This window comes from Haliotis rubra, unplaced genomic scaffold (assembly GCF_003918875.1).
Source record: "Haliotis rubra isolate DU_JTF1 unplaced genomic scaffold, ASM391887v1 Scf32, whole genome shotgun sequence".
Lineage (NCBI taxonomy): Eukaryota > Metazoa > Mollusca > Gastropoda > Lepetellida > Haliotidae > Haliotis > Haliotis rubra.
Genome location: NW_025766991.1, coordinates 3,255,917 through 3,280,655, shown reverse-complemented (window position 1 = coordinate 3,280,655; position 24,739 = coordinate 3,255,917). Strand labels below are relative to the sequence as shown.

The 24,739-nt window shown below is 39.2% G+C and overlaps 1 protein-coding gene and 1 long non-coding RNA gene across 2 annotated transcripts in view; one reads left to right on the top strand and one right to left on the bottom strand.

The window, feature by feature from the left end:
* Positions 1-16,377, top strand: part of LOC124283718 (protein numb-like) — a 92,299-nt gene extending 75,922 nt beyond the window's left edge. Inside the window, 6 exon segments of the mRNA XM_046719739.1 lie at positions 12-26; positions 7,182-7,350; positions 7,353-7,370; positions 8,654-8,875; positions 10,120-10,353; positions 10,994-16,377. Of these exon segments, the coding sequence (XP_046575695.1) occupies positions 12-26; positions 7,182-7,350; positions 7,353-7,370; positions 8,654-8,875; positions 10,120-10,353; positions 10,994-11,580 (1,245 nt within the window). The 3' untranslated portion in view covers positions 11,581-16,377.
* On the bottom strand, positions 2,997-20,386 carry LOC124283720. The gene is made up of 3 exons (XR_006900388.1): positions 19,736-20,386; positions 18,045-18,047; positions 2,997-3,007 (listed from the first exon to the last, which is right to left on the bottom strand). It is a non-coding gene; the product is annotated as an uncharacterized LOC124283720 (long non-coding RNA).
* Between the last annotated feature and the right edge of the window lie 4,353 nt (positions 20,387-24,739).

Below are 24,739 nucleotides of genomic sequence, written 5' to 3'. Positions count from 1 at the left end.
CTTATTTTCAGTCCACGGAAGCAATGGTAAGATTAACTGTTAAAGCTCTCGTTTCCACTAATCTTGAATGTGCTTATGGTTAATCATTAGCAACTTGTTCACATTAATTATATATTCACCCATATCAATTATTTTTAGTTGAATCTTGTGCCTTTAGTTTTTAGGCTTGTTTTTTGAGCATTTTGTGTTGTAATTTTGTTTTCGACTTTGACTATATTTTTTTGTATCTATGTAATGAAGATGTTTTGAATTCCCAAAAGCATGAATATCATATTCACCCTCAATCTATCATGCTTCTGTGTGTTAATTAAACAGCATCAGCATTTGTAGTACCATACATCCTGTGTTACCAGAGCCACACTCTCTTCAATAGCCTATTGTGAGGTTTCCAGGGACCAATCGCCTCTGTGGTGCAGTGGTTAGACCGTCCGCCTGGAGAGCAGAAGGTCACGGGTTTCTTACCAAAAGACGTTAAAATATGGTACTTGTTGGTCCCTGCCTGGCTCTCGGCATCAACAAGGACTGGTCGGCTCGGAGTCAGTATAATGTGTTCATGCTTAACTGCGGCATGGTATCTCAGTGAGTTAGGACTATAAAACCAGCTTAAGTTTGGGCTAGTACAAGCAGCCACACATACACACCCACGCACACGTCATGAGCAAAATATTCTCAAGTACGATGTTAAACCCCATTTCACCTCACCTTCCAGGGACAAAATGGCTGTAGCTAAAATATTAATGGTGTAACAGGATGATTATGTGTCAGCTTTGGTGGAATATCGGTTTGCTTGGCACAGACTGGATTATTTACACACCACCCTGATATAGCTGGAACATTGCTGACCTTGGTGTAAAACATCACTCACTCTCTCCGTAAGAGGCACAGGTGGCTCAGTGGTTTGCGGAGTTATTTCCCTTAGATCCAAGGCTCCCAGGGTTTGAATGCTTGATTCTTGGGGTGAAGGGAGTTGCTCCCTTTTCTCCAAGTATTCTGCTGAGAATAGATTCAAATCCTTGATTTTTGACAGAACTGTTCCTTGGCTGACACATACTCAGAGGTTTCCTTTAAGAGATAAGTGCCAATAACATGTGTCAGGATGGGCTTTCCTCCAAATTTGGCAAACATCTCTCATGGGGATTCAAGGGAGGAGTTTGTCCCCAGTGCGTATGGTATGAGGTGAATATGTTTGGATTCTGGGCCAGGTGGTGTGTGAGTGGACCTCCATGGTTCTAACCATGCTGACACTCCAGATTGTATTGAGATGTTCATATCGTTGACCACTAGTTTGTGTTGTCCAAGCTTGATTCCTTAAGGCAGACGTGAATCACCATTCACTCACTCACTTGATCACTTTTCAGTAAATCTGTTTGCACAGTACATCTTGTAAGGTGGTGGGTGTCTAAGTATTCTATAGCACCTCAAATCACTTTGCAGAGTTATATCCCCTAGAAGTGCCAGGATGTTGATCTTTGGCTAAACTCCTAGATTGGCCTGATACTGATCCTTGGTCGTCTCCACTTCCCTACTAGGAGTTGTTAGCACTAGGTCCCGTGAAGATCCAGGTTAGAATCGGTCTTCAGCAACCCATGCTTGTCTTAAGAGGCAACTAACGGGATTGGGTGGTCATGCTCGCTGACTTGGTTGACATGTCATCGTATCCCAAGTCCCAATTTCGCAGATCGATGTTCATGATGTTGATCACTGGATTGTCTGGTCCAGACTCGATTATTTACAGACTGCCGCCATATTGCTGGAATATTGCTGAGTGCGGCGTAAAACTAAACTCACTCACTCACTCGTATCCCAATTGTGTAGATAAATGCTCATGCTTTTGATCACTGGATTGTCTGGTCCAGATTCAATTATTTACAAACTGCTGCCATATAGCAGGAATACTGCTGAGTGCGGCGTAAAACAACAAACAGTGAATCAATAGTTAGTGCTCAGCCACAACAATAGACAAACAGTTGGTACCTTCACAGCATGAAAGGAAACATGTGTGTATCTTGCATGTCCTGCATATGTAGTGGAACTGGATACAGTCATGAATAAGAGTGTAACAATGTATCCCGCCTATCAGCAGTGTATGAAATAAAGACCGTCCGACTGCCGAGACGGGCTAGAATTCTGCCGGACGGTCTAATTTTACAGCTAGCCAGCCCGATGGACGGGTGAAAATAAATATTCTGATAACATGCCTACTGGTACTGACTGGTTAAATCTCTTCTGGGCTGGTAAGTTTATAAAGTTACCAGCCCAGATGTCTGGCTGGGTTTTTTGGCTTATTTCATACACTGCTATCAGTGTACGGCAATCATGTGCTGCACCATTGTACTATATCTGTTCAAGTTAAACATGCTGCTCGTATTGCTGATTGTATTGAATCTATAGTTTCATTAATTACAAGTAGTTGTAGATTAAACATAATTATGCATCACAAAACGCTTCTTATGTCACATTTCGACCATGCCTTTTGTTGATCAGCCGGGATAATGACAAGTTTACTTGTAACTTCAGGATGAAAATGGCCTGCTGTCATTTCCCAGCAATATTAACTTAATTTTTATCATGTTGTTTGATATAATTATCAAGCCTCAAAGTTGGTATTGCAATCTAGTAGTAAAACAGCTTGAATAGTTACCCCTAATCATGAATGAGACCTACAGACTGAGTTTAATCAAGTACCGGTATACATAAGGAGCTCTTGTCATGTTGTGTTTTTGATGCAAATTGCTTCCTGTGGGTGCAAAGTGAAGAAAACATGGTTTTGTCATCTTTCTATATCATTGCGGTCCAAAATGTGTCAAATGTTGGCAATATTATTCATCTGTTGAAGATACGCTGTTTAATAAACAAATATATGCTATTTTGTAATGGGACTGATTTTGGTCAGCTGTGGGTCATTTTATTATTGGTTACAGTACAATTTGTTAAATGCATTAAAATGCCTTCATATTTATAATGGCATCTGACAAGGATGATATTCAAAACAGCATTTAGTCATGTCCTGTCATCAGTAGCATTTGATGGAACAAAACCTATGCTCAAACTGTTGTCTCCCATAGTTTGACTGTGGCTTGTGTTCCACCTTTGAACGCTCACATTCCAGTGTGGCTGCTTTCGCGAGAAAACTATCAACGTTTTTGATGAACATGGACATGAGTTTAAGTGGATGTGGATTATTTATCTCTAAATGAGTGAGTTGGATTTTACGCCGCTTTTAGCAATATTCCAGCAGTAACACGGCGAGGGACACCAGAAATGTGGGTAGTTGAACCCAGGTCTTCAGCGTGATGAGCGGACATTTTAACCATTAGGCTACCCCACTGCCCCTTTTCTCTAAATGCAGCAGGAATGGTGGGAGTTATCAAGAGTCGAGTGCTATCTGCTGCAGGTGCTTGCTCTTACACTGTACAGACCTCTTTGGGGCGGTTCAATACCAACTTCCTTCCAGCAGTATCAGTCCAGGCTTTCAGTTATAAAATAATTGGTTCCACAAATGCCGCCTGTGCTGTGGCTGGTTTTGTCCTACCGGTACATGGTCCCAGAATAGTAGCAGTTTTGATTCATTAATTGGGGAGTCAGCATTTCCACATGCATCAGTTTTCTGCTAGAGTGTCAGTAACTGGTCTACAGACATATATGTCAGGGAATCCTTGCAGAGTGTTTTGTCATCAGTACTTACATAATAAACATTCCTAAGTAGTCTGTGTAGTTAGTGGACATGACACGAAAAAGTAGTTTGTGTCCCACTTCGGGAAATGTTAAAGATATGAAATTATTGCAGCCTGGCTTTTTGTTTCTTTGCTTCATTTCTACTGGGGCGGTGGGGTAACCTAGTGGTTAAAGCGTTCGCTCGTCACGCCGAAGACCCGGGTTCGATTCCCCACATGGACAAAATGTGTGGAGCCTATTCCTGGTGTCCCCCGCCGTGATATTGCTGGAGTATTGCTAAAAGCGGCGTAAAACCAAACTCACTCACTCACTCACTCATTTCTACTTGTTTAGTGTTGCAATCTGGTTCAGAAAATGTGGAAATTTGCAAATCTGGATATTATCTTACATCCTGAGTCAACCTTATTTAAAATCACTGTTTTAAAGCTATCGTTGTGGCTAACTTGGCTTTCAAAATGACCATCTATGGAACATTTTGTTCAACATATTTTCTAATTTGAAGTTGAATATCATACATCAAATTTGAAGTTGTTGCATTTTATACAGAGGTTATTTATTTTAATACCTATTACATTAAACAGTCAGAAAATATATTGAGACTATATTGGTAAGCTGATTTAGGAACAATTCAGGAGGTTCTCTAGTTCAACCATCCACATAGGTTGCTAGGGTAGAATTGGTCTCCTTCAACCAATGTTAACAGACTAATAGTATGCAAAATGAGGATCTGCTTTGTATAATATGACATGCCTCTCATGTGCCTGATTGTGTGTGTATCGTGTGCCCAGGTGGCTGGAGTTGATGCTCGTGCTACCACTACTATTTCAGTCCTGTCCAGTGATGGAGCTGGAATATTTCTGGTGCTGTCGTACATCAACATTTACTTGCACAGTCTTATTGTGGACAGAAGTTGAATCTCTGTATATTTAGGATAAAACCAATACAAGTTCAGTATTAGAAGTAAAATGGAATCTTGTTGCTGGCAATGTGTGTTCTGGGGGATTGTGATAAAGTTCAAGGATAATTTTCATTGGTCTGCGAAAATAGTGTACATGAGCCGTCTGTCTGATGGTTAAAGTATCGGTTGGCAAGGAAATGTCTCAAGTCTTTCTGGAGTTTTAGTGGATATATGTTAATTTTCAAGCCTGATTATTTGTCATTGGACAGAATCAGTATGGAGAGTTTCTCAGGTCATTGACCACACATGGTATATGGATTATTTTACACACTCATCAGGCAGGTGACAATTGTGATTTCAAAAACTGGATGTTTTATGCCATTTTCACAAGAACGCTTGTTGACAAAGATCTTCTAATTAAAAGTCTTGTATCCAGGAGATCACTATGACAATCCTTGTACGCAGCTTACAGAAGTGTTATGGGTTGTAAAGATAGATTGCATGCACAGTAAGTATACATGGTTAAGCCACCACAACCAGAAGTCTGCTTATTGAAGAAAATATAGTTGTTATTAAGATTTAAGTTGTCTTGGATATTTATTGATTTTTATGACTTTTTAAAATATTTGTTACTTGTTCTGTTGCATTTATTTTCTGGTTGTATTCAATGTTATGGATTTTGGCCAAAGAGCAGTATTTTATTGATGGAGCTATAGACAGACAAAATGCATCATCAGTAAGGCATTCCGACACAAAAGATTCACACTACATGTGCTTCTAAGAGGAAAATAATACGTAGAACAGGTGGACAAAATGGCTGGCTGATTGTACCTATAATAGTAGTTGCAGTGGGGTAGCCTAGTGGTTAAAGCGTACGCTTGTCACTCCGAAGACCCGGGTTCGAATCCCAACATGGGTACAATGTGTGAAGCCCATTTCTGGTGTCCCCTGCCGTGATGTTGCTGGAATATTGCTAAAAGCGTTAAAAAAGAAAAAGAAAAAAAGTAGTGGTCTCGGGAAGGTGATAATGAACAACACCAAGATCTCCCCAGAAGTAAAAATCATTTGATGTCAGCTATTTTCTAGATGAAGCTTTAAAGCAGTAATGCAGAAGCATGGCCACAGTGATAATATGAGCATTTGCATGGACCTTCAGTTGGATTCAAGGTTGTGCAAGCTCTGATTAAATTGTGGAATGTGTCAACAAGGTATCCATGAATATCATTCAGCAAGATGGCCGCTGTGTGTTTGAGGGCTGGACAGAGTTGATGTGTGTCGGGTCTTTGTCAAGTTGGGTAGCATGGCATGCTGATAGTATTGATATTATACTGCTGATGTCAAGATATTGACGTCAAGATGCATTGTAGACTGGACAGAATGATAAGTCTGGTGTCAATAGATGTCATGTTTGAATGTAGGTTGCATGGAGAAATATCCGATTATTCATTACTCTTCAGAGATATTGATTGCTGGAAGGGGAAATGCACTTTCTTATTTGAACATAACTAGAAGTGTGCTGAGATGGTGTACATTTTCAATACAGGAAGCATGTCGTGTAAATTTGTTCCTGTACTTGTACCAGTTGGAACTATTGTTTGGTAGAATACCATTGTAACTTTACGAAACATGATTCTGAGTATGCATGATAGTTCAATACTCTGTAATATTACTAGACATAATAAATACCTGTTAGTTTGTGTGAAAATGGAATCTTTATAATGATGAATTTAATTATTAGTCTGTATGACTGTGGAATATTCTGTAACATTACAAAGCATAATTATTATACATATGACTGTGGAATACCCCTCTAAGATTACAAAACATAATTATTTGTATGCATGATATTTTAGTGAAAGGAATATTTTTAGTTGTGAAGTTTTATGTCATATCACTGTTGTATTTCTTGTAATGGTCTCTGTTGTAATGTTGTATGCCATGAATGCAGGGCCGTTCAGAGCAGGACAGGACGGACGTACTGCTTGTTGTAAGGGCTGACTTGTGTCACGTGTTGGCTGGTGTGACCCAGTGATGTATTCATGGATGGTGGTGTGGATGATTGCTCATGTTGTCAGCCACTGGTGTTTTCCTAGCTTGATCTTGAATTACTTACAGGCCATTGTGGCAAGGATTGAATAGTTCTTACTGTGGTTTAAAGAAAATATTCGCTGTGTTTCTACTGAGTATTTACCTGGTTGTCTAATTGTGCAGTGCCCTGCTCCATTACAGACTGAATTTAAACTGGTTGTCTAATTGTGCAGTGCCCTGTTCCGTTACAGACTGAATGTAAACTGGTTCAGGTTGTCTAATTGTGCAGTGCCCTGCTCCATTACAGACTGAATTTAAACTGGTTGTCTAATTGTGCAGTGCCCTGTTCCGTTACAGACAATTGACCTTGTCTAATTGTGTTCCGTTACAGACTGAAAGTAAACTGGTTGTCTCATTGTGCAGTGCCATTCTCTGTTACAGATGTTTACCTGGTTGTCTAATAGTGCAGTTACAGTCTGAATGTTCATCTTGTTGCCTAATTGTGCAGTGCCATACTCCGTTACAGACAGAATTTAACATAGTTGTCTGCTTAATTGTGAAGTAATTTGCTCTGTTACAGGGAGAGAGACTAAGCCATGCAGTAGGGTGTGCTTTCGCAATATGTCTGGAGCGGAAACAGAAGCGAGACAAGGAGACCGGGGTGACAGTTCAGTTCAGCCAGGACCGAACAAGCTTCACTCGGACAGGGTCCTTCCGACAGACCACCCTCACAGAGAGGCTGGCAGACCCCAGAGTGCAATTCTAGCAGGTAAGTGACAGCTGGTCTTGGTAACTTCCTGGATTACGATGGGCATCACTTGATGCTGCATGATTAGCTGGAAAAAAAATGAATTTATTAGAGCAAGAAATTATTTCATTTTATTCATGGAAGATACACAAACATTTTGAAGCGCCATTGTTATGTAGATATAAGCATAAACTCAGTTATTTTTTTTATTTTTATGTATATTGCTATTAGTAGTTTGAGCATGTAAAGTATGTTGATGTGAATATGATTGAGAGACATGTTATGAAGCAATGGTAATTTTATTTTAGAGACACTTGACAGTTGGTAATGTATTGTCACAGAAATCGTTGTTTTGAAGGGTTAATATTGCAGCCCTGTGGGTAAGGCATTTTCTGATTATGCCGAAGTCCCAGGGTTGAATTCCCAAAGACAAAATACCATAGTCACTGATTCAGTATTTTGAAACCGTGAAGATCGGGTTTAGAATTGGTCTTTAGTAACCTATGCTTGTCGTAAGAGGCGACTAACGGGATCGGTCAGTCAGGCTCGCTGACTTGGTTGACACGTGTCATCGCGTAGAATGATGCTCATGATGTTGATAACTAGATTGTCTGGTCCAGACTTGATTATTTACAGACCGCCGCCATATATTTGGAATATTGCCTAGTGTGACATAAAACTAAACTCACTCAGTATTTTGAATGTGATGTATCTGAACAAAATGCTGTAGTTATTGTCGAATCATGTTGTAGTACGCCCAGTGTGCAGGCAACACATGTGAAGTCGTGCTGCGTTAGTCGTGGAGGGTAGCTGGATGGGTGACCATGTTCGGCAGCTGAACAAATGAAAGTTTTAGGGCCCCTCACTGAACCTCATGTGTCTCCTGAGAACGTTTTGTTTTGTTTGTTGTTTAATGTCGTTAATATTCAGTAATATTCCCACTATTGATGGCAATTTGTAAATGATGGCAATTTGTAAATAATCGGATTGTCTGGTCCAGACTCAATTATTTACAAATTGCCATCATATAGTGGGAATATTGCTGAGTGCGGCGTAAAACTAAACTCACTCACTCACACCTGTGAATGGATATCTGGTAGGAGAAGGTGACTTAACTCTTGAGGCCTTAGAGGCAGTTTCAGAGGGAGCGGAGAATGAAAATGAAGTGTGCATAAATGCCATTGACTACAGTAATATAGGTGAGCTTTGAGCATATCTAGCAATCACAATACAGATAGATTAACACTGTTATTATTATTATCAAATTATATGTATATCTTTGAGCATGGTCATGTTTTAAACAGAACCTGTCCCTGTGCGGAAGATTGAGAATCCTTATGCTGTCCAGCGGCCGCACGCCACGTCATCAATGTTGAACAGGCAGGGTTCATTCCGAGGATTTGAAAAGTTACATGAAGCTTCATCCCCCTTCAAACGCTCCGTGTCTCTACGCCTGGGAGAACTCCCCTCCACGTTACAGAGGCAGAACGCAATACTAGAATCCCCAACACATAATGGCAATGGTGGTAAGGGAGAGAACTCTATCATGTTTCTCAGGACCTTGTCTAATGTTACTGTTGGTTTTTCATGTAAAGGGTTGTGGTTCTATTCCTGACATAAGTACCTTGTGTCCCTTGCTGTGATAAAAAGTTCTCATGTGTCCTTTTCTAAACTGTCTGAAGAACTATGAATATTGACCCCTCCACAAAGAAATTACAGTGATAATTTATGTGAATTGACAGTAAATGTGACATTGAGACACAAGATGGTACAATACTGTACAAGATTGTATGACTTGCTACTTCTTTATAGCCACATTGATCCAGGTATCAGCTTATAATTAGGACATGCCCTCAAACTTACCCCCCCACTGGTGTATGAGACCGCCTCCGTGGTGTGGTGGTTAGAGCGTCCGCCCGAGAGCGGAAGGTCGCGGAGTTCGATCCCCGACCGCGTCATACCAAAAGACATTAAAATATGGTACTTGTTGGTCCCTGCCTGGTGCTCGGCATTAATGGGTACAACAAGGACTGGTCGGCTCGGAGTCATAATGTGTCTGAGTGGGGTATTCATGCTTCACTGTGGCATGGTATCTCAGTGGGCTAGCACTATAAAACCAGCTTAAGTCTGGGCTAGTACAAGCAGCCGCATCTACACATACACACGCATGCACGTCGTCATATGAGCGAAATATTCTCAAGCACGACGTTAAACCCAATTCCACCACCACCACCACTGGTGTATGACACATATTAATAGAGGATACTAAATGACCTTTCGTGTAATACCATTTTTATTAAATGAGTTAATGATTTGGTATCAAACAAGCGAAAGTTTAATAAAAATGGTATTTCACAGAAGTGATTTTAGTATTCTGTTTATTACTCTCCAACATAAATTGATAGAAACTGCCTACAGTGTGATGACTCTCAGCTTTCTGCAAGTCAAGCAAGGACTATTACCATGGTGACAGAGGTATTAGCATTGTGGCATCATAACTGTAAACCATTATGTCGTCATACGTCTAGTGGTATTACACTAGTGTAATATTGCCGTAAAAAGTATCTCCCATGGGCGAGCAATAAAGTTGTTTATTGGTTTTGTTCTCATTTAACATCTCTGGCATGATATGACTTAAATCTCATGGGCATACTGACTATACTGTCAGGTAGGGTATAAGCCTTGTTAAAGCACTGTGCCACCTGGTGGGGTAAAACCTTTATACCACCCCTGACTGATGTGGTGTTAACTGCTGATGTTTGTCCTGCAGCAGTAGGAGGTGCTATACAGGAGATGTCTCCCAGCCATGAACAGGAGGACTCCATCACCAAGATGTGTCAGCAGCTCACACAGGGGTTGTCGACGTTGTCCTCAGACGAGCCCTTCGCTAATGCTCCAACTCGACCAGGGATGGGTCTCCCACACCAGAACTCGGTCCCACCATTCCATCAGTACTCCAGCCCCACTCAGCCAACTCTTGTGAGACTGAACACTACGCCAGCAGGTCTGTATAACACTTGAACAGAACACTGTTGGGTATGACACTTGTTACTGATAAGTGTGCAGGAAGGTAGGGGATAACACTTGTGTAAAAGAACACTATACTGGGAGGTACACTTGTACACTATGGTAGCTGAACACTACACTTGTAATGCACTTGTAATGAACACTATACTGGAAGGTTGGGGATAACATGTAACAACACTATACTGGAAGGTTGGGGATAACATGTAACAGAACACTATACTGGAAGGTTGGGGATAACAGCAGGTCTGTATAACACTTGAACAGAACACTGTTGGGTATGACACTTGTTACTGATAAGTGTGCAGGAAGGTAGGGGATAACACTTGTAGAGGCACACTATACTGGGAGGTAAGGGATAACACTTGTAAAGAACACTATACTGGGAGGTAAGGGATAACACTTGTAAAAGAACACTATACTGGGAGGTAAGGGATAACACTTGTAATGAACACTATACTGGGAGGTAAGGGATAACACTTGTAATAGAACACTATACTGGGAGGTAGGTTATGACACTGTAACTGTACACTATGGTGGCTGGTTGAGATAACATTTGTAACAGAACACTATACTGGAAGGTTTATGTGACACATGTATGTTATTCATGTCTGTTGCAGGTTATGGATCCAGTGTGCCGCAGCCTACCACCAACCCATGGGCAAACCCCTCAACAACTGCCACACCCCCTCCTGCACCTCAGCGTGTCCCCAGCGAGGACTGGCCAAGCAAGGGAGCCACCTCCCCAATGGGATCCACCAACCCCTTCGCCTCTGCCCCTCAGACTGCTTTCACCACCTCCCCAACGTCATCTGCTGTCAACGGTGTGCCTTTCTCTGGAGAACCCTACCCCAAGGCACCTCCTGCCCAAGCACCAATGGCACGTCCTCGACCAATGCCCTTCCAGCACACTAGGAGTCATTCCATAGACACAGGAGAACTCTCTAACACGGGCTGGCAGAAGACTAAACCCACTTTGTTAGAAATGGCTCATCAAAGAAGTTTCCAGCACAATGGAAATCTATCAGGCAGTAGTCACTGGAGTGCATCTGAAAGTTCTTCAAGTAGCAGTGTGACCAGTCCAACACGTCAAGCCGGACCGGGCGTGGATCCATTCGATGTTGCCTGGGCAGCAAAGGCTGCCAATAAATCTGGTAGTAATCCATTCGGGTCAAAGACTGTGAAACAGTTCGAAGTACAGTTATAGAAGTGATTCCTTTTATATGACAAAGTGATAGATATTGGCAAAGTCCTATTTTTAAAAGAGATTTGTGAAGGATGCTATTTTCCGTGGCTGGATTTATCATCAGATACTGGCTATCTGAGATAAGTTGTATAATGATTCATTACACCCAGTGGAGATATATACAGACAGGCGTTGGATATCATGAGCATCGTAACACGTAGCATCTCTGTGGAATAACACTTACCAGTTGCACAATGTGTACAGTTTTGTGTTTCACAAGGAGCTGCTGCAGCCAGGCCTACATACCATTGTCGTCTACACATCACTCACCTCTACGGCAGTGTCAGCCAGATTTCTCAGTTATTCATCAGGTTGTTGTCCAGTCTTGTATAGAACCAATCGCTGGAGCCCATCTCTCAGTGATCCGTCACACCAAGTCCACATCCCATGTCTCTGATATGTGTTATTATCGCAGATGTGGTACCATTGCATATGGTGGTGATAATGGCGGGGATGGTATATCAGCATATATTGGTGATTATTTCAGTTGTGGTATCACGGCGTACATACCAGTCATTTTGGCTGGTTTGGAATAACAGCGTACATACCAGTCATTATGGAAGATGTGGTATAACTGCGTACATACCAGCCATTACGACAGGTTTGGTATAACAGTATTTACCAGTCGTAATGGATGGTGTGGTATTACAGTGTATTCCATGTCAGTTTTGACCATCTAGTGCTTGGTACTGTTACGTGTACAGGGTAAATGATAAACTCTGATAAAAGCAACTGATTGTGAAACAGTTACGTGTTGTTGACTTACATAAAGTTTGGGCCCTGTATGAATTGTTATGTAGCCGATACATAGATTGATGTACCCCAGCATCAGTTTCTGCTGTAATTACCCATACTCTAGCGTCATCCCATCACCACGGGAACTGTCATTCAAGGCAGGGTTGTGTTCAGGGTGAATGTGAACGTTTGCCCATGATTAGAATCCTGTTCCATAGTGTATCAAGACTGTTGAAACTAAGAGTTACGACTTTTAAACAGCACCATTTCAGTTTATTCCATTCAGATTTGTGCGGGAATGAGTCTGTCTATGAAGGATGGACCTACGTCTTCTCTCTCAGACCATGGACATCCTTGTGAACACATCTTCAGCTGATCATTCACAGCACCCTCTACGATGTTGTATCACAATGTCCCAGCAGCCTTTGTAGCACTTCCCACTTCTGTACTGTGCTTCTCATGGTAACATGAAATGTTTCATCTTAACTTGAATTACAATTTTTTTACCATGTTCAAATTCTTTTGTATTGATTATTTTAAATTAGTCTTGCTATCCATTTTAATATTACAAAGACAATCCTAATAGATCAGTAAGTTTTATCCTCAAAAACAGTTTCTGGGGAAAGAATATTTTTTAATTTTTTAATATATTTTATCAGAATATAAAATTGATTGCTCATTTATTTCCTGACTGGCACATCTTTTAAGGGAATTGGAGGTTTTAGAAGTATAATGTATAGAAAACAAACTCCTACTCTGGACATTGTGTAACACATTGTCTACTCAGTGTCTCTGTTCAACAGGTATTGTCTCCCATCTTTGTAATGGCAGTGTCAGGATGTACATATTTTTGTGTATCTACACATTGTTTATTTGTTATCTTATCACGTTAAGTAGTTTAAAAATTAAGAACTTGAAATGCACAATCAAATTTTTTCATCCGTTGATACGACTTACTTCATAATACATGTGCATTTTTATTGTGATCTCTGTCCTTCAAAACTGTCTACTTAATTTCCTTGATGGGACGCACTTTTATGTTTTATACATTTATAAAAGATGAAATTTTAGAGCTAGAATTTATTACAGTTGCCCAAACCGACATGTCATGTTTGTATATATGGATATACTCCAGACCTGTGAGCAATAGCTAAATGAGTTTCTCTGCCTTATAAATAGACATGAAACTAGATGCAGGTAACAACACCTGTAATCAAGGTGGTGCATCACCTGTAATTAAGGTGTCATCGTCTGCTTGAGATTATGTAAAGAGTGCTGGGTACAAGTCCCATCTTTGTACCACACTAAATATTTACACTGTCGTAGTGCTATATTTTAAATGTATATTTAAATTTTATTACCTAAAGCCATTTTTTCCAGATTTTATATGACTATAGCCAACAGACATTTTAGCCTGTTCTGGGTATCAGTTTGAACTTGATCCAATCTTCAGCGGCCTTCTTATTTAGTTTAATTTTGACATTATTTGCCTTTTCTGAAAAATCATATAGGAATACTGTGTTGGTAAAGTATGTAAAGTCAGATCATCTAACTCGTGGCTGAAGCTATCAAAAACTGGCAGCTGACCAGCCTGTCGTTACACTGTATATTACGTCCATTGAGATCTCTGAAGTTGGTCCGTGATGTGACCGTGGCTTTCCATTTCTGTTGCCCTAAAACTGTTTCTTGTTGTCTACTCTATCCTCATGATGATGTGAGTCCCAAATCTCATTTAATTTGTTGTTTATAGTCGACTGAAAAGAAGTCTGGAATACCCAATTCTTTCCCATCGATATAGTTAATCAGTCACTATGACACAGTAACTGTATTAATGTGAAGGATGAAAAAACCCTTAGCTTTTTAGCTTATAATGAATATTCGATACAGGCTTTATTTGTGTACTTGGGATTGTTTTGGGTTGTTTTAATTTAAATAATCAGTACTTTTACAGAAATAGCCCTTCACACAGCTTAAAGCAACATTAGTTTATTTTGGAATTATCAACGTCTTGAGTAAAATGCCAGACCCTGATATTGATAGTGTTTGTGTTTAGACAAGATGAGTACTTTGTCAAGGAAGTGAGTCAAATATAGTTGAAAACATTCTGGAAAGACATTGTGGACTAGTGTTGTTTCCCTTTCACATTTGCTTATTTCCTGGTGTGAAATAAACACTGATTGCTCAATATTGACAGCCAATACTGATGGGGGCCTTTCATATACTTGATGTTTCATCATGAAATAGAGCAGGCCGTTATGATATTGACACAAGTTTATATAATTGTAATGTAAATATAAAGTTTATTGCAAATATTACATATTTATTCAATGTGAGATGTCAAGATGGATATGAGATCATGTTGATTACAGTGGAACGGTCTGTTTTTAACCGTCCAAATGTGTAACACATTCTCTGTAAGCTTTTTTCTCTGTGAACTTTCTTCTCGCTTCTAATCAGTTAAGTAGTATTTCGATTCACCTCATCAGGAGTTATGTCAACCAGTGAGTGACCGGTCATTTATCAGGGGTGGAGGGTCAGGTTTTGGATGAACTGAAAATAACTCTCTCTCATGCTTGTCATAGGATACGGATGACCGTCCGTATCCTTGTCCTGTTACATTTTTTATGACCTTACCAGAAAAGACAAAATGCAAAAGCTGTTTGTGTTTTATACAAAATGTCCATTTCCTCAAAAACATCCTGAAATATTTGTATTATCGTTTATGAACCTCTCCTAGCGACTGTCGTGTTTTTTTTATGACTCTCCCGTGATCCATTTTGACCCACCCCAAAAATAAATGATCGGTTTCTAAACATGGTTTCATCTGTTCTGTGATGCCAGATGTAGTCAAACTGAGATCAGATGGTATGGGTGAAAGTAATTCTTTCGTTATTCAGTAGAACATTTAAGAAATGGAATCTGTTAATTATTTTATATCATGGTAGGCCTGTGAGAAGGCAGATTGTCGGACTTAACGCTGATAGTGCATTGCTTGTGGTTACACAGTCCAACACTGTTAACATACACTAGCCAGTGACCATGTTATATTATGTGATATGATCCAGTGTTTATCAAGAAAATCAAACTTTTTTCAGCAATGTTGCTCAGATTGATTCATAAATATTTATTTTATCAAACTGATCAAGGAAGTATGCAGAAAATTATTTGCATTAATTAAATATTATTCATAGATAGGAAAGTAAACTGTATGGCTACAAATACAAACGTTTCCTTTTGAATCCAATGAAATCAAAAGAGGCAACACTTGAGGAACAAGGAAACTGTAGTAGATGCACTGACTCCCCCTTGAAGCCAATATCTTGCTGGCTTTGGTACTGAATGTCAATCCCTATAGGTGTTGTGTATGGGAACATATCATCATGTCGTTCTGCTGGGTTGTGTCTGCGGTATATAACTGGCATATTACCCCGCTTGGTAGAACAGGATTCTGTTTCTTCTCAATAAAACCATGTATTATAATATTCATGAAATGTGATATTGTGAGACATCCTGATGTGATAACAAAGGGAGACAACTTGGTCAACTATTTCAATCTGTGCTCTGTGTCCTTGCCCTAGCATTTCTGTCTAACTGTGCTGTATATTGATTTAAGATTCATGGTGGATTTCTTATTCATCCAATAGCTTTACCTCAGTATACCAGACATGTAAATATCAGCAATCAGATGACACTCGGCTAAATCCAACTGAAGGTCATGGCTGGATTTGGTTGTAATACAATGTCATTTTTTATGTGACTTGTTAACCTCATTGTTCTTGTCTTAGAAAATTTTAATTCCTTATTCAGTGGAGAAAAAGCTATTGTTATATCATTTATTATCTTATTTTAACCAATACTTTTAATTCCTGAAGGTCGTGCCACTGCAGTGTAAAGACATGTTTGTACGATGAGGTAACACACGTACCACATGTGGCTCTTGGTGTTACCGCCGTCATACACCAGTTCTCACGTCACCATGTATAATGTAAGCTCCCGGAATAAAATAAACATGATTACAGTTAACCCATGTTGTGCTTGAATTGGTGAGTGAGTGAGTTTTACGCCACTTTCAGCAATATTACAGCGGTGGACACCAGAAATGGGCTTCACATTGTACCCATGTGGGGAATCAGACCCGGGTCTTCGGCGTGCATAGTGAACACTTTAATCACCAGGCTACCCCACTGCCCCTATGAATCAGCAGCAAGGACCATTCTTCAAACTAGCATTATGAGGAACCAGTTTACGAAAAGTACTACGTCACAGCAGTTTGGTTTGTAGACGTCCCAGGGAGCTGAGAATGTGTCTGCTACTACTATCACCACCATTACTGTTATTACAAAGTGTCCTGAGAAAGTGCAATTCCAGTCTCATGACATCACTTCTGCCTGAAGTAAATATAGTTTTATCAACCAGAAAGTCCAGTGTGTTAGCTGCTTTTAAACAAATTTCTTCGCACGTCTGGATGAATGAGATCTCTTCCAGTTGGGAGAAGACATTTTAAGCAATATATGATTTAGAACATGACTTCTTATACCTCTGGCTACCATTACAAAGTTAGATACTATTCTTGCGCCGACTTCTCCAAACAAACATGGTTTTACTCAAATTTCAAACTGAGTTTGAACTCAATTGCATTTTTAAAACAAAAAAGCCCAAACAACTTAAGTAATTTGTCCACCAAACTCAAATTGTCTGCTATGTTTGGGTTTCGATTTCAGTTTATTCTTGGAAATGCATTTTCTTGCGTTTTCTCAAATTTGAGTAAAAAACTCAAAACGAGAAATTGGGGCCAGATGTAAATACTTCTTCCAAAGATCAAAGATCATACACGTCATGGAAGACAGACAAGAAGCACACAACACGAGACAGATTTGAGAAATATTTATTGAGAAACATGATGTATATACAACACGAAGGCACTTTGGCACGACACATCTGTTGAGATTTGTTGCAAGTCAACAACGATATATACTACTCATCATAAGTTAAAGCATACCACTGTAGCCAACCTGTAATATGAACACAACAGTGTTCCTTAACTTTTTGAGAGTAGTATACTTATAATGGGTGAGCAACGGACAACCTCACGTGAGCACATATATCACAGATACTTCAAAATTCTTAATAAAATAGTAGATTTTGGAATGTTATTACGTAAACACATTCAGAAACGGACAGCGTGTACTCGGTGGATTAAGAACTTAGGGGATAAATGGTACCTTGTGTTGATCTACAATAATATGTATGCAGCAGTAGTATTGATCTTTGATTTTCGCCGACCAGCCTATCTTTTATCAGGTAAGTGATGGCCATGAGAATTGTTCTTTGTTTGAGGAATCGGACATCTCTGGATGATGTTGCTGAGTTTTATCAAACTGATCTGTCTCCTTGCGTTATGTCAGGCATCAAAAACATACTTCAGATTCTATAAAAAGGCCTGTTTCATCAAAGCTTTCAGACATACTACTGACACATCTCTATACACATAGTTTATCTGGCCCCATCCTGCTACAAAATGTTAGTACAAAATCCCAAATTGGAGAGAGTAGGTATGGTTTTGTGGCGCAGTATTCTAGCAATATAAAGGCAGGAGACACCCGGAGTGGGCTTTGCACATTGTACCCAGATGGTGATTTTAACCTGGGTCGTCAGGGGTGACAAGCTGAATGCTTGAACCATTCGGCTACCAACTGCCCCATCCCAAATTGGAATTAAAATGTTCTCAACTACTAATGTTATAAACTGAAGCTGTTATAGTTGTAACTAATCTTTGTAGAGGTAGCTTCACTGTTAACGAGAACAAATACTGAGGATCTGAGAAGAGGTACTGTAATATAGACTATTTTAGAGGCAGGATGATCATAAAGTCCATCCTCCAACATATACGTAAGACCGACGTGGAGCTGTGATATCTGTGAGGAATGGGGCCCTAACAATTCCTATACCACAAGCACACAGTTCAGTACTGGAATACTGGTGTATAAACGCCAGTATTCACCGTTGTCATAACAACACATAAACATGGAAAACCACATGACAATTCTGTCATCAAGACACAAATACACTAGAACACTTGATGACATTGATTGGATTCTCAACACATCGGGATGATAAAAGATTTGAATAATTTGTAGATACTGATACAATGTAATTACATCCATCAAAAAATATGTACACATGATATGCTTAACAAGAAGACTTTAGAATGAAATTAAAAATATTGAGTTTCTAAAAAAACTCCTTGCCTTCTGTCAAGGCTAGCTGCTAAGAATCAATTTGAACAAACAGTATGAGCAATGGAAATACAGACACGTAGATCTTCACGTCAGTCAGATCTTACTGACAGCAACAACATTTATCTTTTGTAAATTGCCAAATTTTATGGTCATGCAAACATTTGAACTTTTTCTTATCATAAAAAGCAATTCTCAGCTAACCTAGCAAATTCTTGATTACATAAAGATATGATTTCCAACACCCAATGTCGATATACATCCGATGCAATATCTGTATGTGGTAAAAAGAAAGATGGATTAGGATAGCATGAGCATTTTGTCCTTAATGTACGCTAAACATAACAAACTACCAGTTAATCAAAATATGTATGTACAGTAAAATACTAACTCCAAGCACTGATCTGTCTGTTAGAGTTACCTCCCTTGATTGATATCAAAATTTGACAATAAAATGGCTTCACCCAAAAAGTGAGTGGGTTTAGATATACACCGCACTCAGCAGTACTCTAGCTATATGGTGGTTGTCTTTAAATAATCGAGTCTGGACCAGACAATCTAGTGATCAACAGGAAGAACATTGATCTACGCAATTGGGATACGATGACTTAGTCAACCAAGTCAGCCAGCCTGACTCCCCGATCCTGTCGCCTCTTACGACAAGCATGGGTTACTGAAGATCAACTCTAACCCGGATCTTTACAGGTCTTTACCAAAAAAGCAGTGAGTGGGTGGGTGAGTTGGCTTTCATGATGCTTTCAAGAAAATTTCAGTTATAACATGGTGCTTCACCTAAATGTTGGGAGGTGATGCTGGTTTTACCCATCCACCATTTAATTGAATCCAAAGTGTATACACATGGTCCTGGTAAACCTTAAAACACAATCAGGGCAAACTGGGATTCGAACCCATGAGCATAGGGAACCATCTTACATGACTGTCACAAGTTGAATACTCCTAGCTTACAATGATGTGATTTGTGGAAATATTTGCAATAAAGTTAATATACACTACTCAACATTACGTAAGCACTGAAATAGTCATCGTTAGTTAAAGGCAAGATATTGATGTATATACTTGTAAGATATATAGAGAAAAAGAACAATTTTCAACATGATAAAACATTTACATAAATATCAGATTACAAATATAAGAATACAGGTTTTATATAATTTGTGGACTGATAATAGGTATATTGAATGAATAAGTGAAAACGGTCGCTTTGATTTCTGTAAAATACATCATCAACCTCCAACCAGGAGGTAACCTTCAATCATGTCTATAACAGTACATGACACTGACAGCATGTACATATACATCACACAACAATAAGATAAGTCAAAAAGGGAATACATGTCAAAATGGCTTTTTGGGCATACTGAACAAGGGTTAGGAGATGTAAAGGGAGGTAACTAGGTGGGTGGTTGAAGGACAAACTGCATCAATCGCTCAAACAATCATCGAAAATTCAATTTTGAGGTCTCAGCAGACTGAGTGCATTCTTTGTCATTCATACACCTGAGGGATCGCTAAATTATTTTTGTATGTCATAAATTAAAAACATTATTTATTGTAAAATCATCATAATACTGAAATATCTACTGAGGCAAATACGAAAGGGGTTCATCTACCTACCACTCATAGGGATGTTCTCCACAAAGTTCTATTGATTGGTACACATGGTCATAAAAGACATATCACTAAGTGTATTTTTCTCAGATAGAGATGTTCCTTATAAGGTACAGTTCATATGGTACTGAGAGGCATATCACTCAGAACAAATACATTCTCCACAACTGACTGACTGAGTGAGTTTGGTTTTACGCCGCTTTTAGCAATATTCCAGCAACATCATGGCGGGGGACACCAGAAATGGGCTTCACACATTGTGCCCATGTGGGGATTCGAACCCTGGGTCTATGGCATGATGAGCCAACGCTTAACCCACTAGGCTACCCCACCGCCCCCATTCTCCACAAGCTACTGTTGATATTTACCAATAGTACATAAAGGCTTAAAATGAACCATGCTCCCTTGGAACCGAGCAGCTAAAACTGGGTCAGACGTTTCCTTTCTTTAAGCTCCGTATCTTACAGCCTCTAATGAAAAGCCATTTTATGATATATGACATAATAAATGAAATCAATTTACAAATAAGTTATCAATTGAAGGTAATAACTGATCTAAATCCACTGAGATAAATAGAAAAGGGACGAGGATGTGAGAGTGTTGGTGAAATAATCTTCTCTTGGGTGACATTGTAAAACCTGGGTGCGTTGCCATTCCATTTTGATAGATGTGAGGGAGAGTGTCAAAATGTATCAAGTTGATAGTAACTTGGGTGCCACTGTATGAAGCAACCACGACTGTTGTAAGTCTATGTTAAGGTATGGGAATTATGATCACCTCAACGCTACAATCGCATTGTACCACAGTGCCCTGGTTGTGATGTTCATGGTCTGAGACCACTTTAAACACTACATTATTGTATCAAAGATTTTTAAAACTAACATAGGAAGTCAGAACAAAGTGACCAGGTAGAACACATCAATGAATCACGGAGAACATATCAACGAATCACGGCATATCAGGGGATGTAACTCTGCAGACTCAGATGCTGCTCCCGAGGCCTGTACAAAACCCATGCACACTGAACATTCCTGATACGACAAAACGCTTTATGTGGGGAATCCTGGGAAGGGAAAGGAGCCTGGCAATTAGCAACGTAACCATAGGAACGATCAACATGAATTTGAAAGCTCCTTATCATATTCTGGTCTCTGAACATCAATGCATTATGTTAAAATGCAAACTTTGTTTTGAAATTCTGGTATTATTTCCAATAAAAAAACAACCTAACAGCATAAAGACATTACGAGAACAACAACTGATCCTTCCACAAACAACAGATTGATTATTCAGCAGCAGCACGCAATGCTCAAGGACATTAGAACACCTAGCACTTCCAGTCACCGTCTCCTCTCCAGGAATCATGATAATTAAACAATGGAATGAACACTAATATCAAATAACGAATAGCTAAATATTATATCAGAACCATTCATATGTACAGTTTAATACGTGAGTGCTTGCTCCCTTCCCCACAACATACATGCTTCTCTTGAAACATGACAGGCACACCTTAAATTAGAGGATCCAATTTGGGTCATTCATACATTCATGACAGAAAATCTCCAAGGTTGTAAATTTACTTTGCAATATTCAAGTCACATTATGGTGGGATCCCAGAAATATGTTCGTTTAAACAGTGTACAGTATCGGGTTGTTTTTTGTCAATGCGTAACTCTTGTTCTAAGTATGCTGTGTTTACTATGAAAACAGCAAACAATGTATTGGAAGGGTTATGTCAACAATTGCTATGGTTACTGTACAACTGGACATATTCATGTCCTGAAAAACAAAACGGATGTTGAGAAAAAAGAAAATAATTGTTCAGTTTAGCCCGTCAGAGGAAACATAATCCTATGATTTGAAATAGTTACTGAACAAGTATTTGGTGTCTGACAACTCCCAGCCTCACACCAGGACTATAAAATGGTCATCTCCTCAATCCACATCTGGGAGAGATTTACCAACAGATCACAAACTGTACATGTTTACTGTAGTTGAGAATATTGCATTGATCCTTGCTTCATTCTGGAGATCTACCTTGCTGACCTACAGCAGCTACTGATGATGCTAGACGATGATGAGGATGACATGAGAGCGGTCAGCAGTAAGCATAGTACATCAAACTGAAGGAATCAATAACAGCAACTACAGCGATATCAGCAACTACAGCGATATCAGCAACGAGGTGATATCAGCAACTACAGCGATATCAGCAACGAGGTGATATCAATTCTAAAATTTAGAAATATAAATAGAAGAGTGAGTGAGTGAGTATGGTTTTATGCCGCTTTTAGCAATATTCCAGCAATATCACGGCAGGGGATGCCAGAAATGGGCTTCACTCATCACCCATGTTGGGAATCCAACCCAGGTCTTTGGTGTGACAAGCGAACGCTTTAACCACTGGGCTACCCCACTGCCCTAGAAATGGAAGAAAAATTTCAAGTCTAGGTACATGCCTACAATACATGTAGCAATGAAAGGTAGGCATGTCATACACAGACACAGGATATGTTAACCTACCCGGCAAAATACTGGAAAACTATTGTCTATTAACTTGGAGTGAGTGAGTTAGACACTTTGAATGTTATTTCAGTTATATCACAGCATGACACCTTGTACAAGTAGGGAGAAGTGACTCAGGCTTTACACATTCACCACTTTGGGAAGGTCCCATGGATATGGTGCAGACAAAACTACAAACAAAATCTGGGCAAATTTGGGTTTTCGATAAGATTCTGTCACATCTCAGTGACACAATTCTCACAATTTGGGCACCTTAGACTGCCCCCTCCCTCTATAAGTTTTCAACCCTCAAAAACACTCATACCAGTGGAACACAAATTTTAAGCAAATAAAAATCTAATTGCACCAATTCATTAGATATGTAAAGTCAAAAGAAATAATGACATTCAAATTAACAAAATACGAAATAAAGGGAAAAAATAACACATTCATTATATTATTTGAGCAATTTACATAAAATATTCACACTTCTCAGCTGCACCATGTCTACCACATCTATCAACAAGCAGTATCTAAGCAGTTAAAAGATTCTCGTTTCTTCAAATGTTTGTGGCAAATCAGCAATATGGAGTTATTACAGTCGTCATTGTATAATGTTTCACAGACAAAACATTTGTAATAAATATAAAACTATGGTAACCTACTCTCACTGATGACATTATGTACAGCATAAGTTCTATATACATGCATTTACCTGGATTGAACACAACCATATCTACAACCCATGTTGCTTTTGTGCTATCAATTGACACTTTCCATTAATGTCACAGTTTTATAAGACTTGCAACCAAACAGCCCTCCTACTATTCAGAGGTGTCACAATTCACCAATCCCATCAATCAGTACCTATCGAGAAACGGAAAAGATAAGATATGTATTGTTATATTCAATTTGGAATTTTGGCCTAGCTAATATGGTTGCTGCTTTCAACAAATATTTCAGTTCACATCACTGGCTAATTTAGTTTTGTTCTCAAAGCATTGTGAAATCAAAACAATAATTTTATAAATGTTTGGCAGTAACTTCAAACCAAGGATCAGCTTCATCAAAGATTAAAGCTAGATAAGCGCAAATCTGAACTAATTTAACCCAAAATGTGACAAGATATGACACCTTGGTTGATGTATAATCCATTGAGTTGAGACATAAACTTGGGATACATTATTGAATCATGACACCCCCAGTAAGCCTGAAAACACATGTATTTTACTGACATCTTACAGCATCAACAGCACTGAATCTCCACACATGAAGGAGCCATAACCATGACGATGTGATTCCTGCAATTTCTTTAAAAGATTCATGAGCTGTCTGTACTGCAGTCTAAAATTGCTGTAGTGAGTTAGCGAGTTTTGTTTTATGCCGCTTTTAGCAATATTCCAGCAATATCACGGCGGGGGACACCGGAAATGGGCTTCACACATTGTACCCATGTGGTGAATAAAACCCGGGCCTTCAGCGTGACTACGACTAAAATTACTGTAAGTCTGTCTTCTTTCTGATACAGTCTATCAATTAAAGAACCAAGACAACTGAAGTGTATGCACCCACTCCTGCCATGATGGTATTTTAGCTGTAACAAGCATGATGATCTGATTTTAAGATTGAGTACACAGACCTATGTCAGTGTATAACATCCTGGTTCCTCTCGTACAACATACAACAGATTTACCACAGAGTTACGTCAACATCAATAGGTAATAATCGAGCAATATTATCTTATTACAAATACATGTATTGCACATTCAAATTCAAATCACTCTGAGAAATGACTGAATGTTACTCACTAACAAAGCAAATATCACATTCTCTTCAAATATTTTTCTTTAAGGCCAGACCAATTTTATTTCTTGCTTTTTTTAATGTTTGTCCTCAGTAAACCTACAGGTAGGAGGGAAATAAAAAAAAAATATAAATCACCAGTCAAGTAATATTCCTTCTAAATACTCAAAGTTTGTCACTTTGGGCAATTCATGAAGTGTATTTCGGGC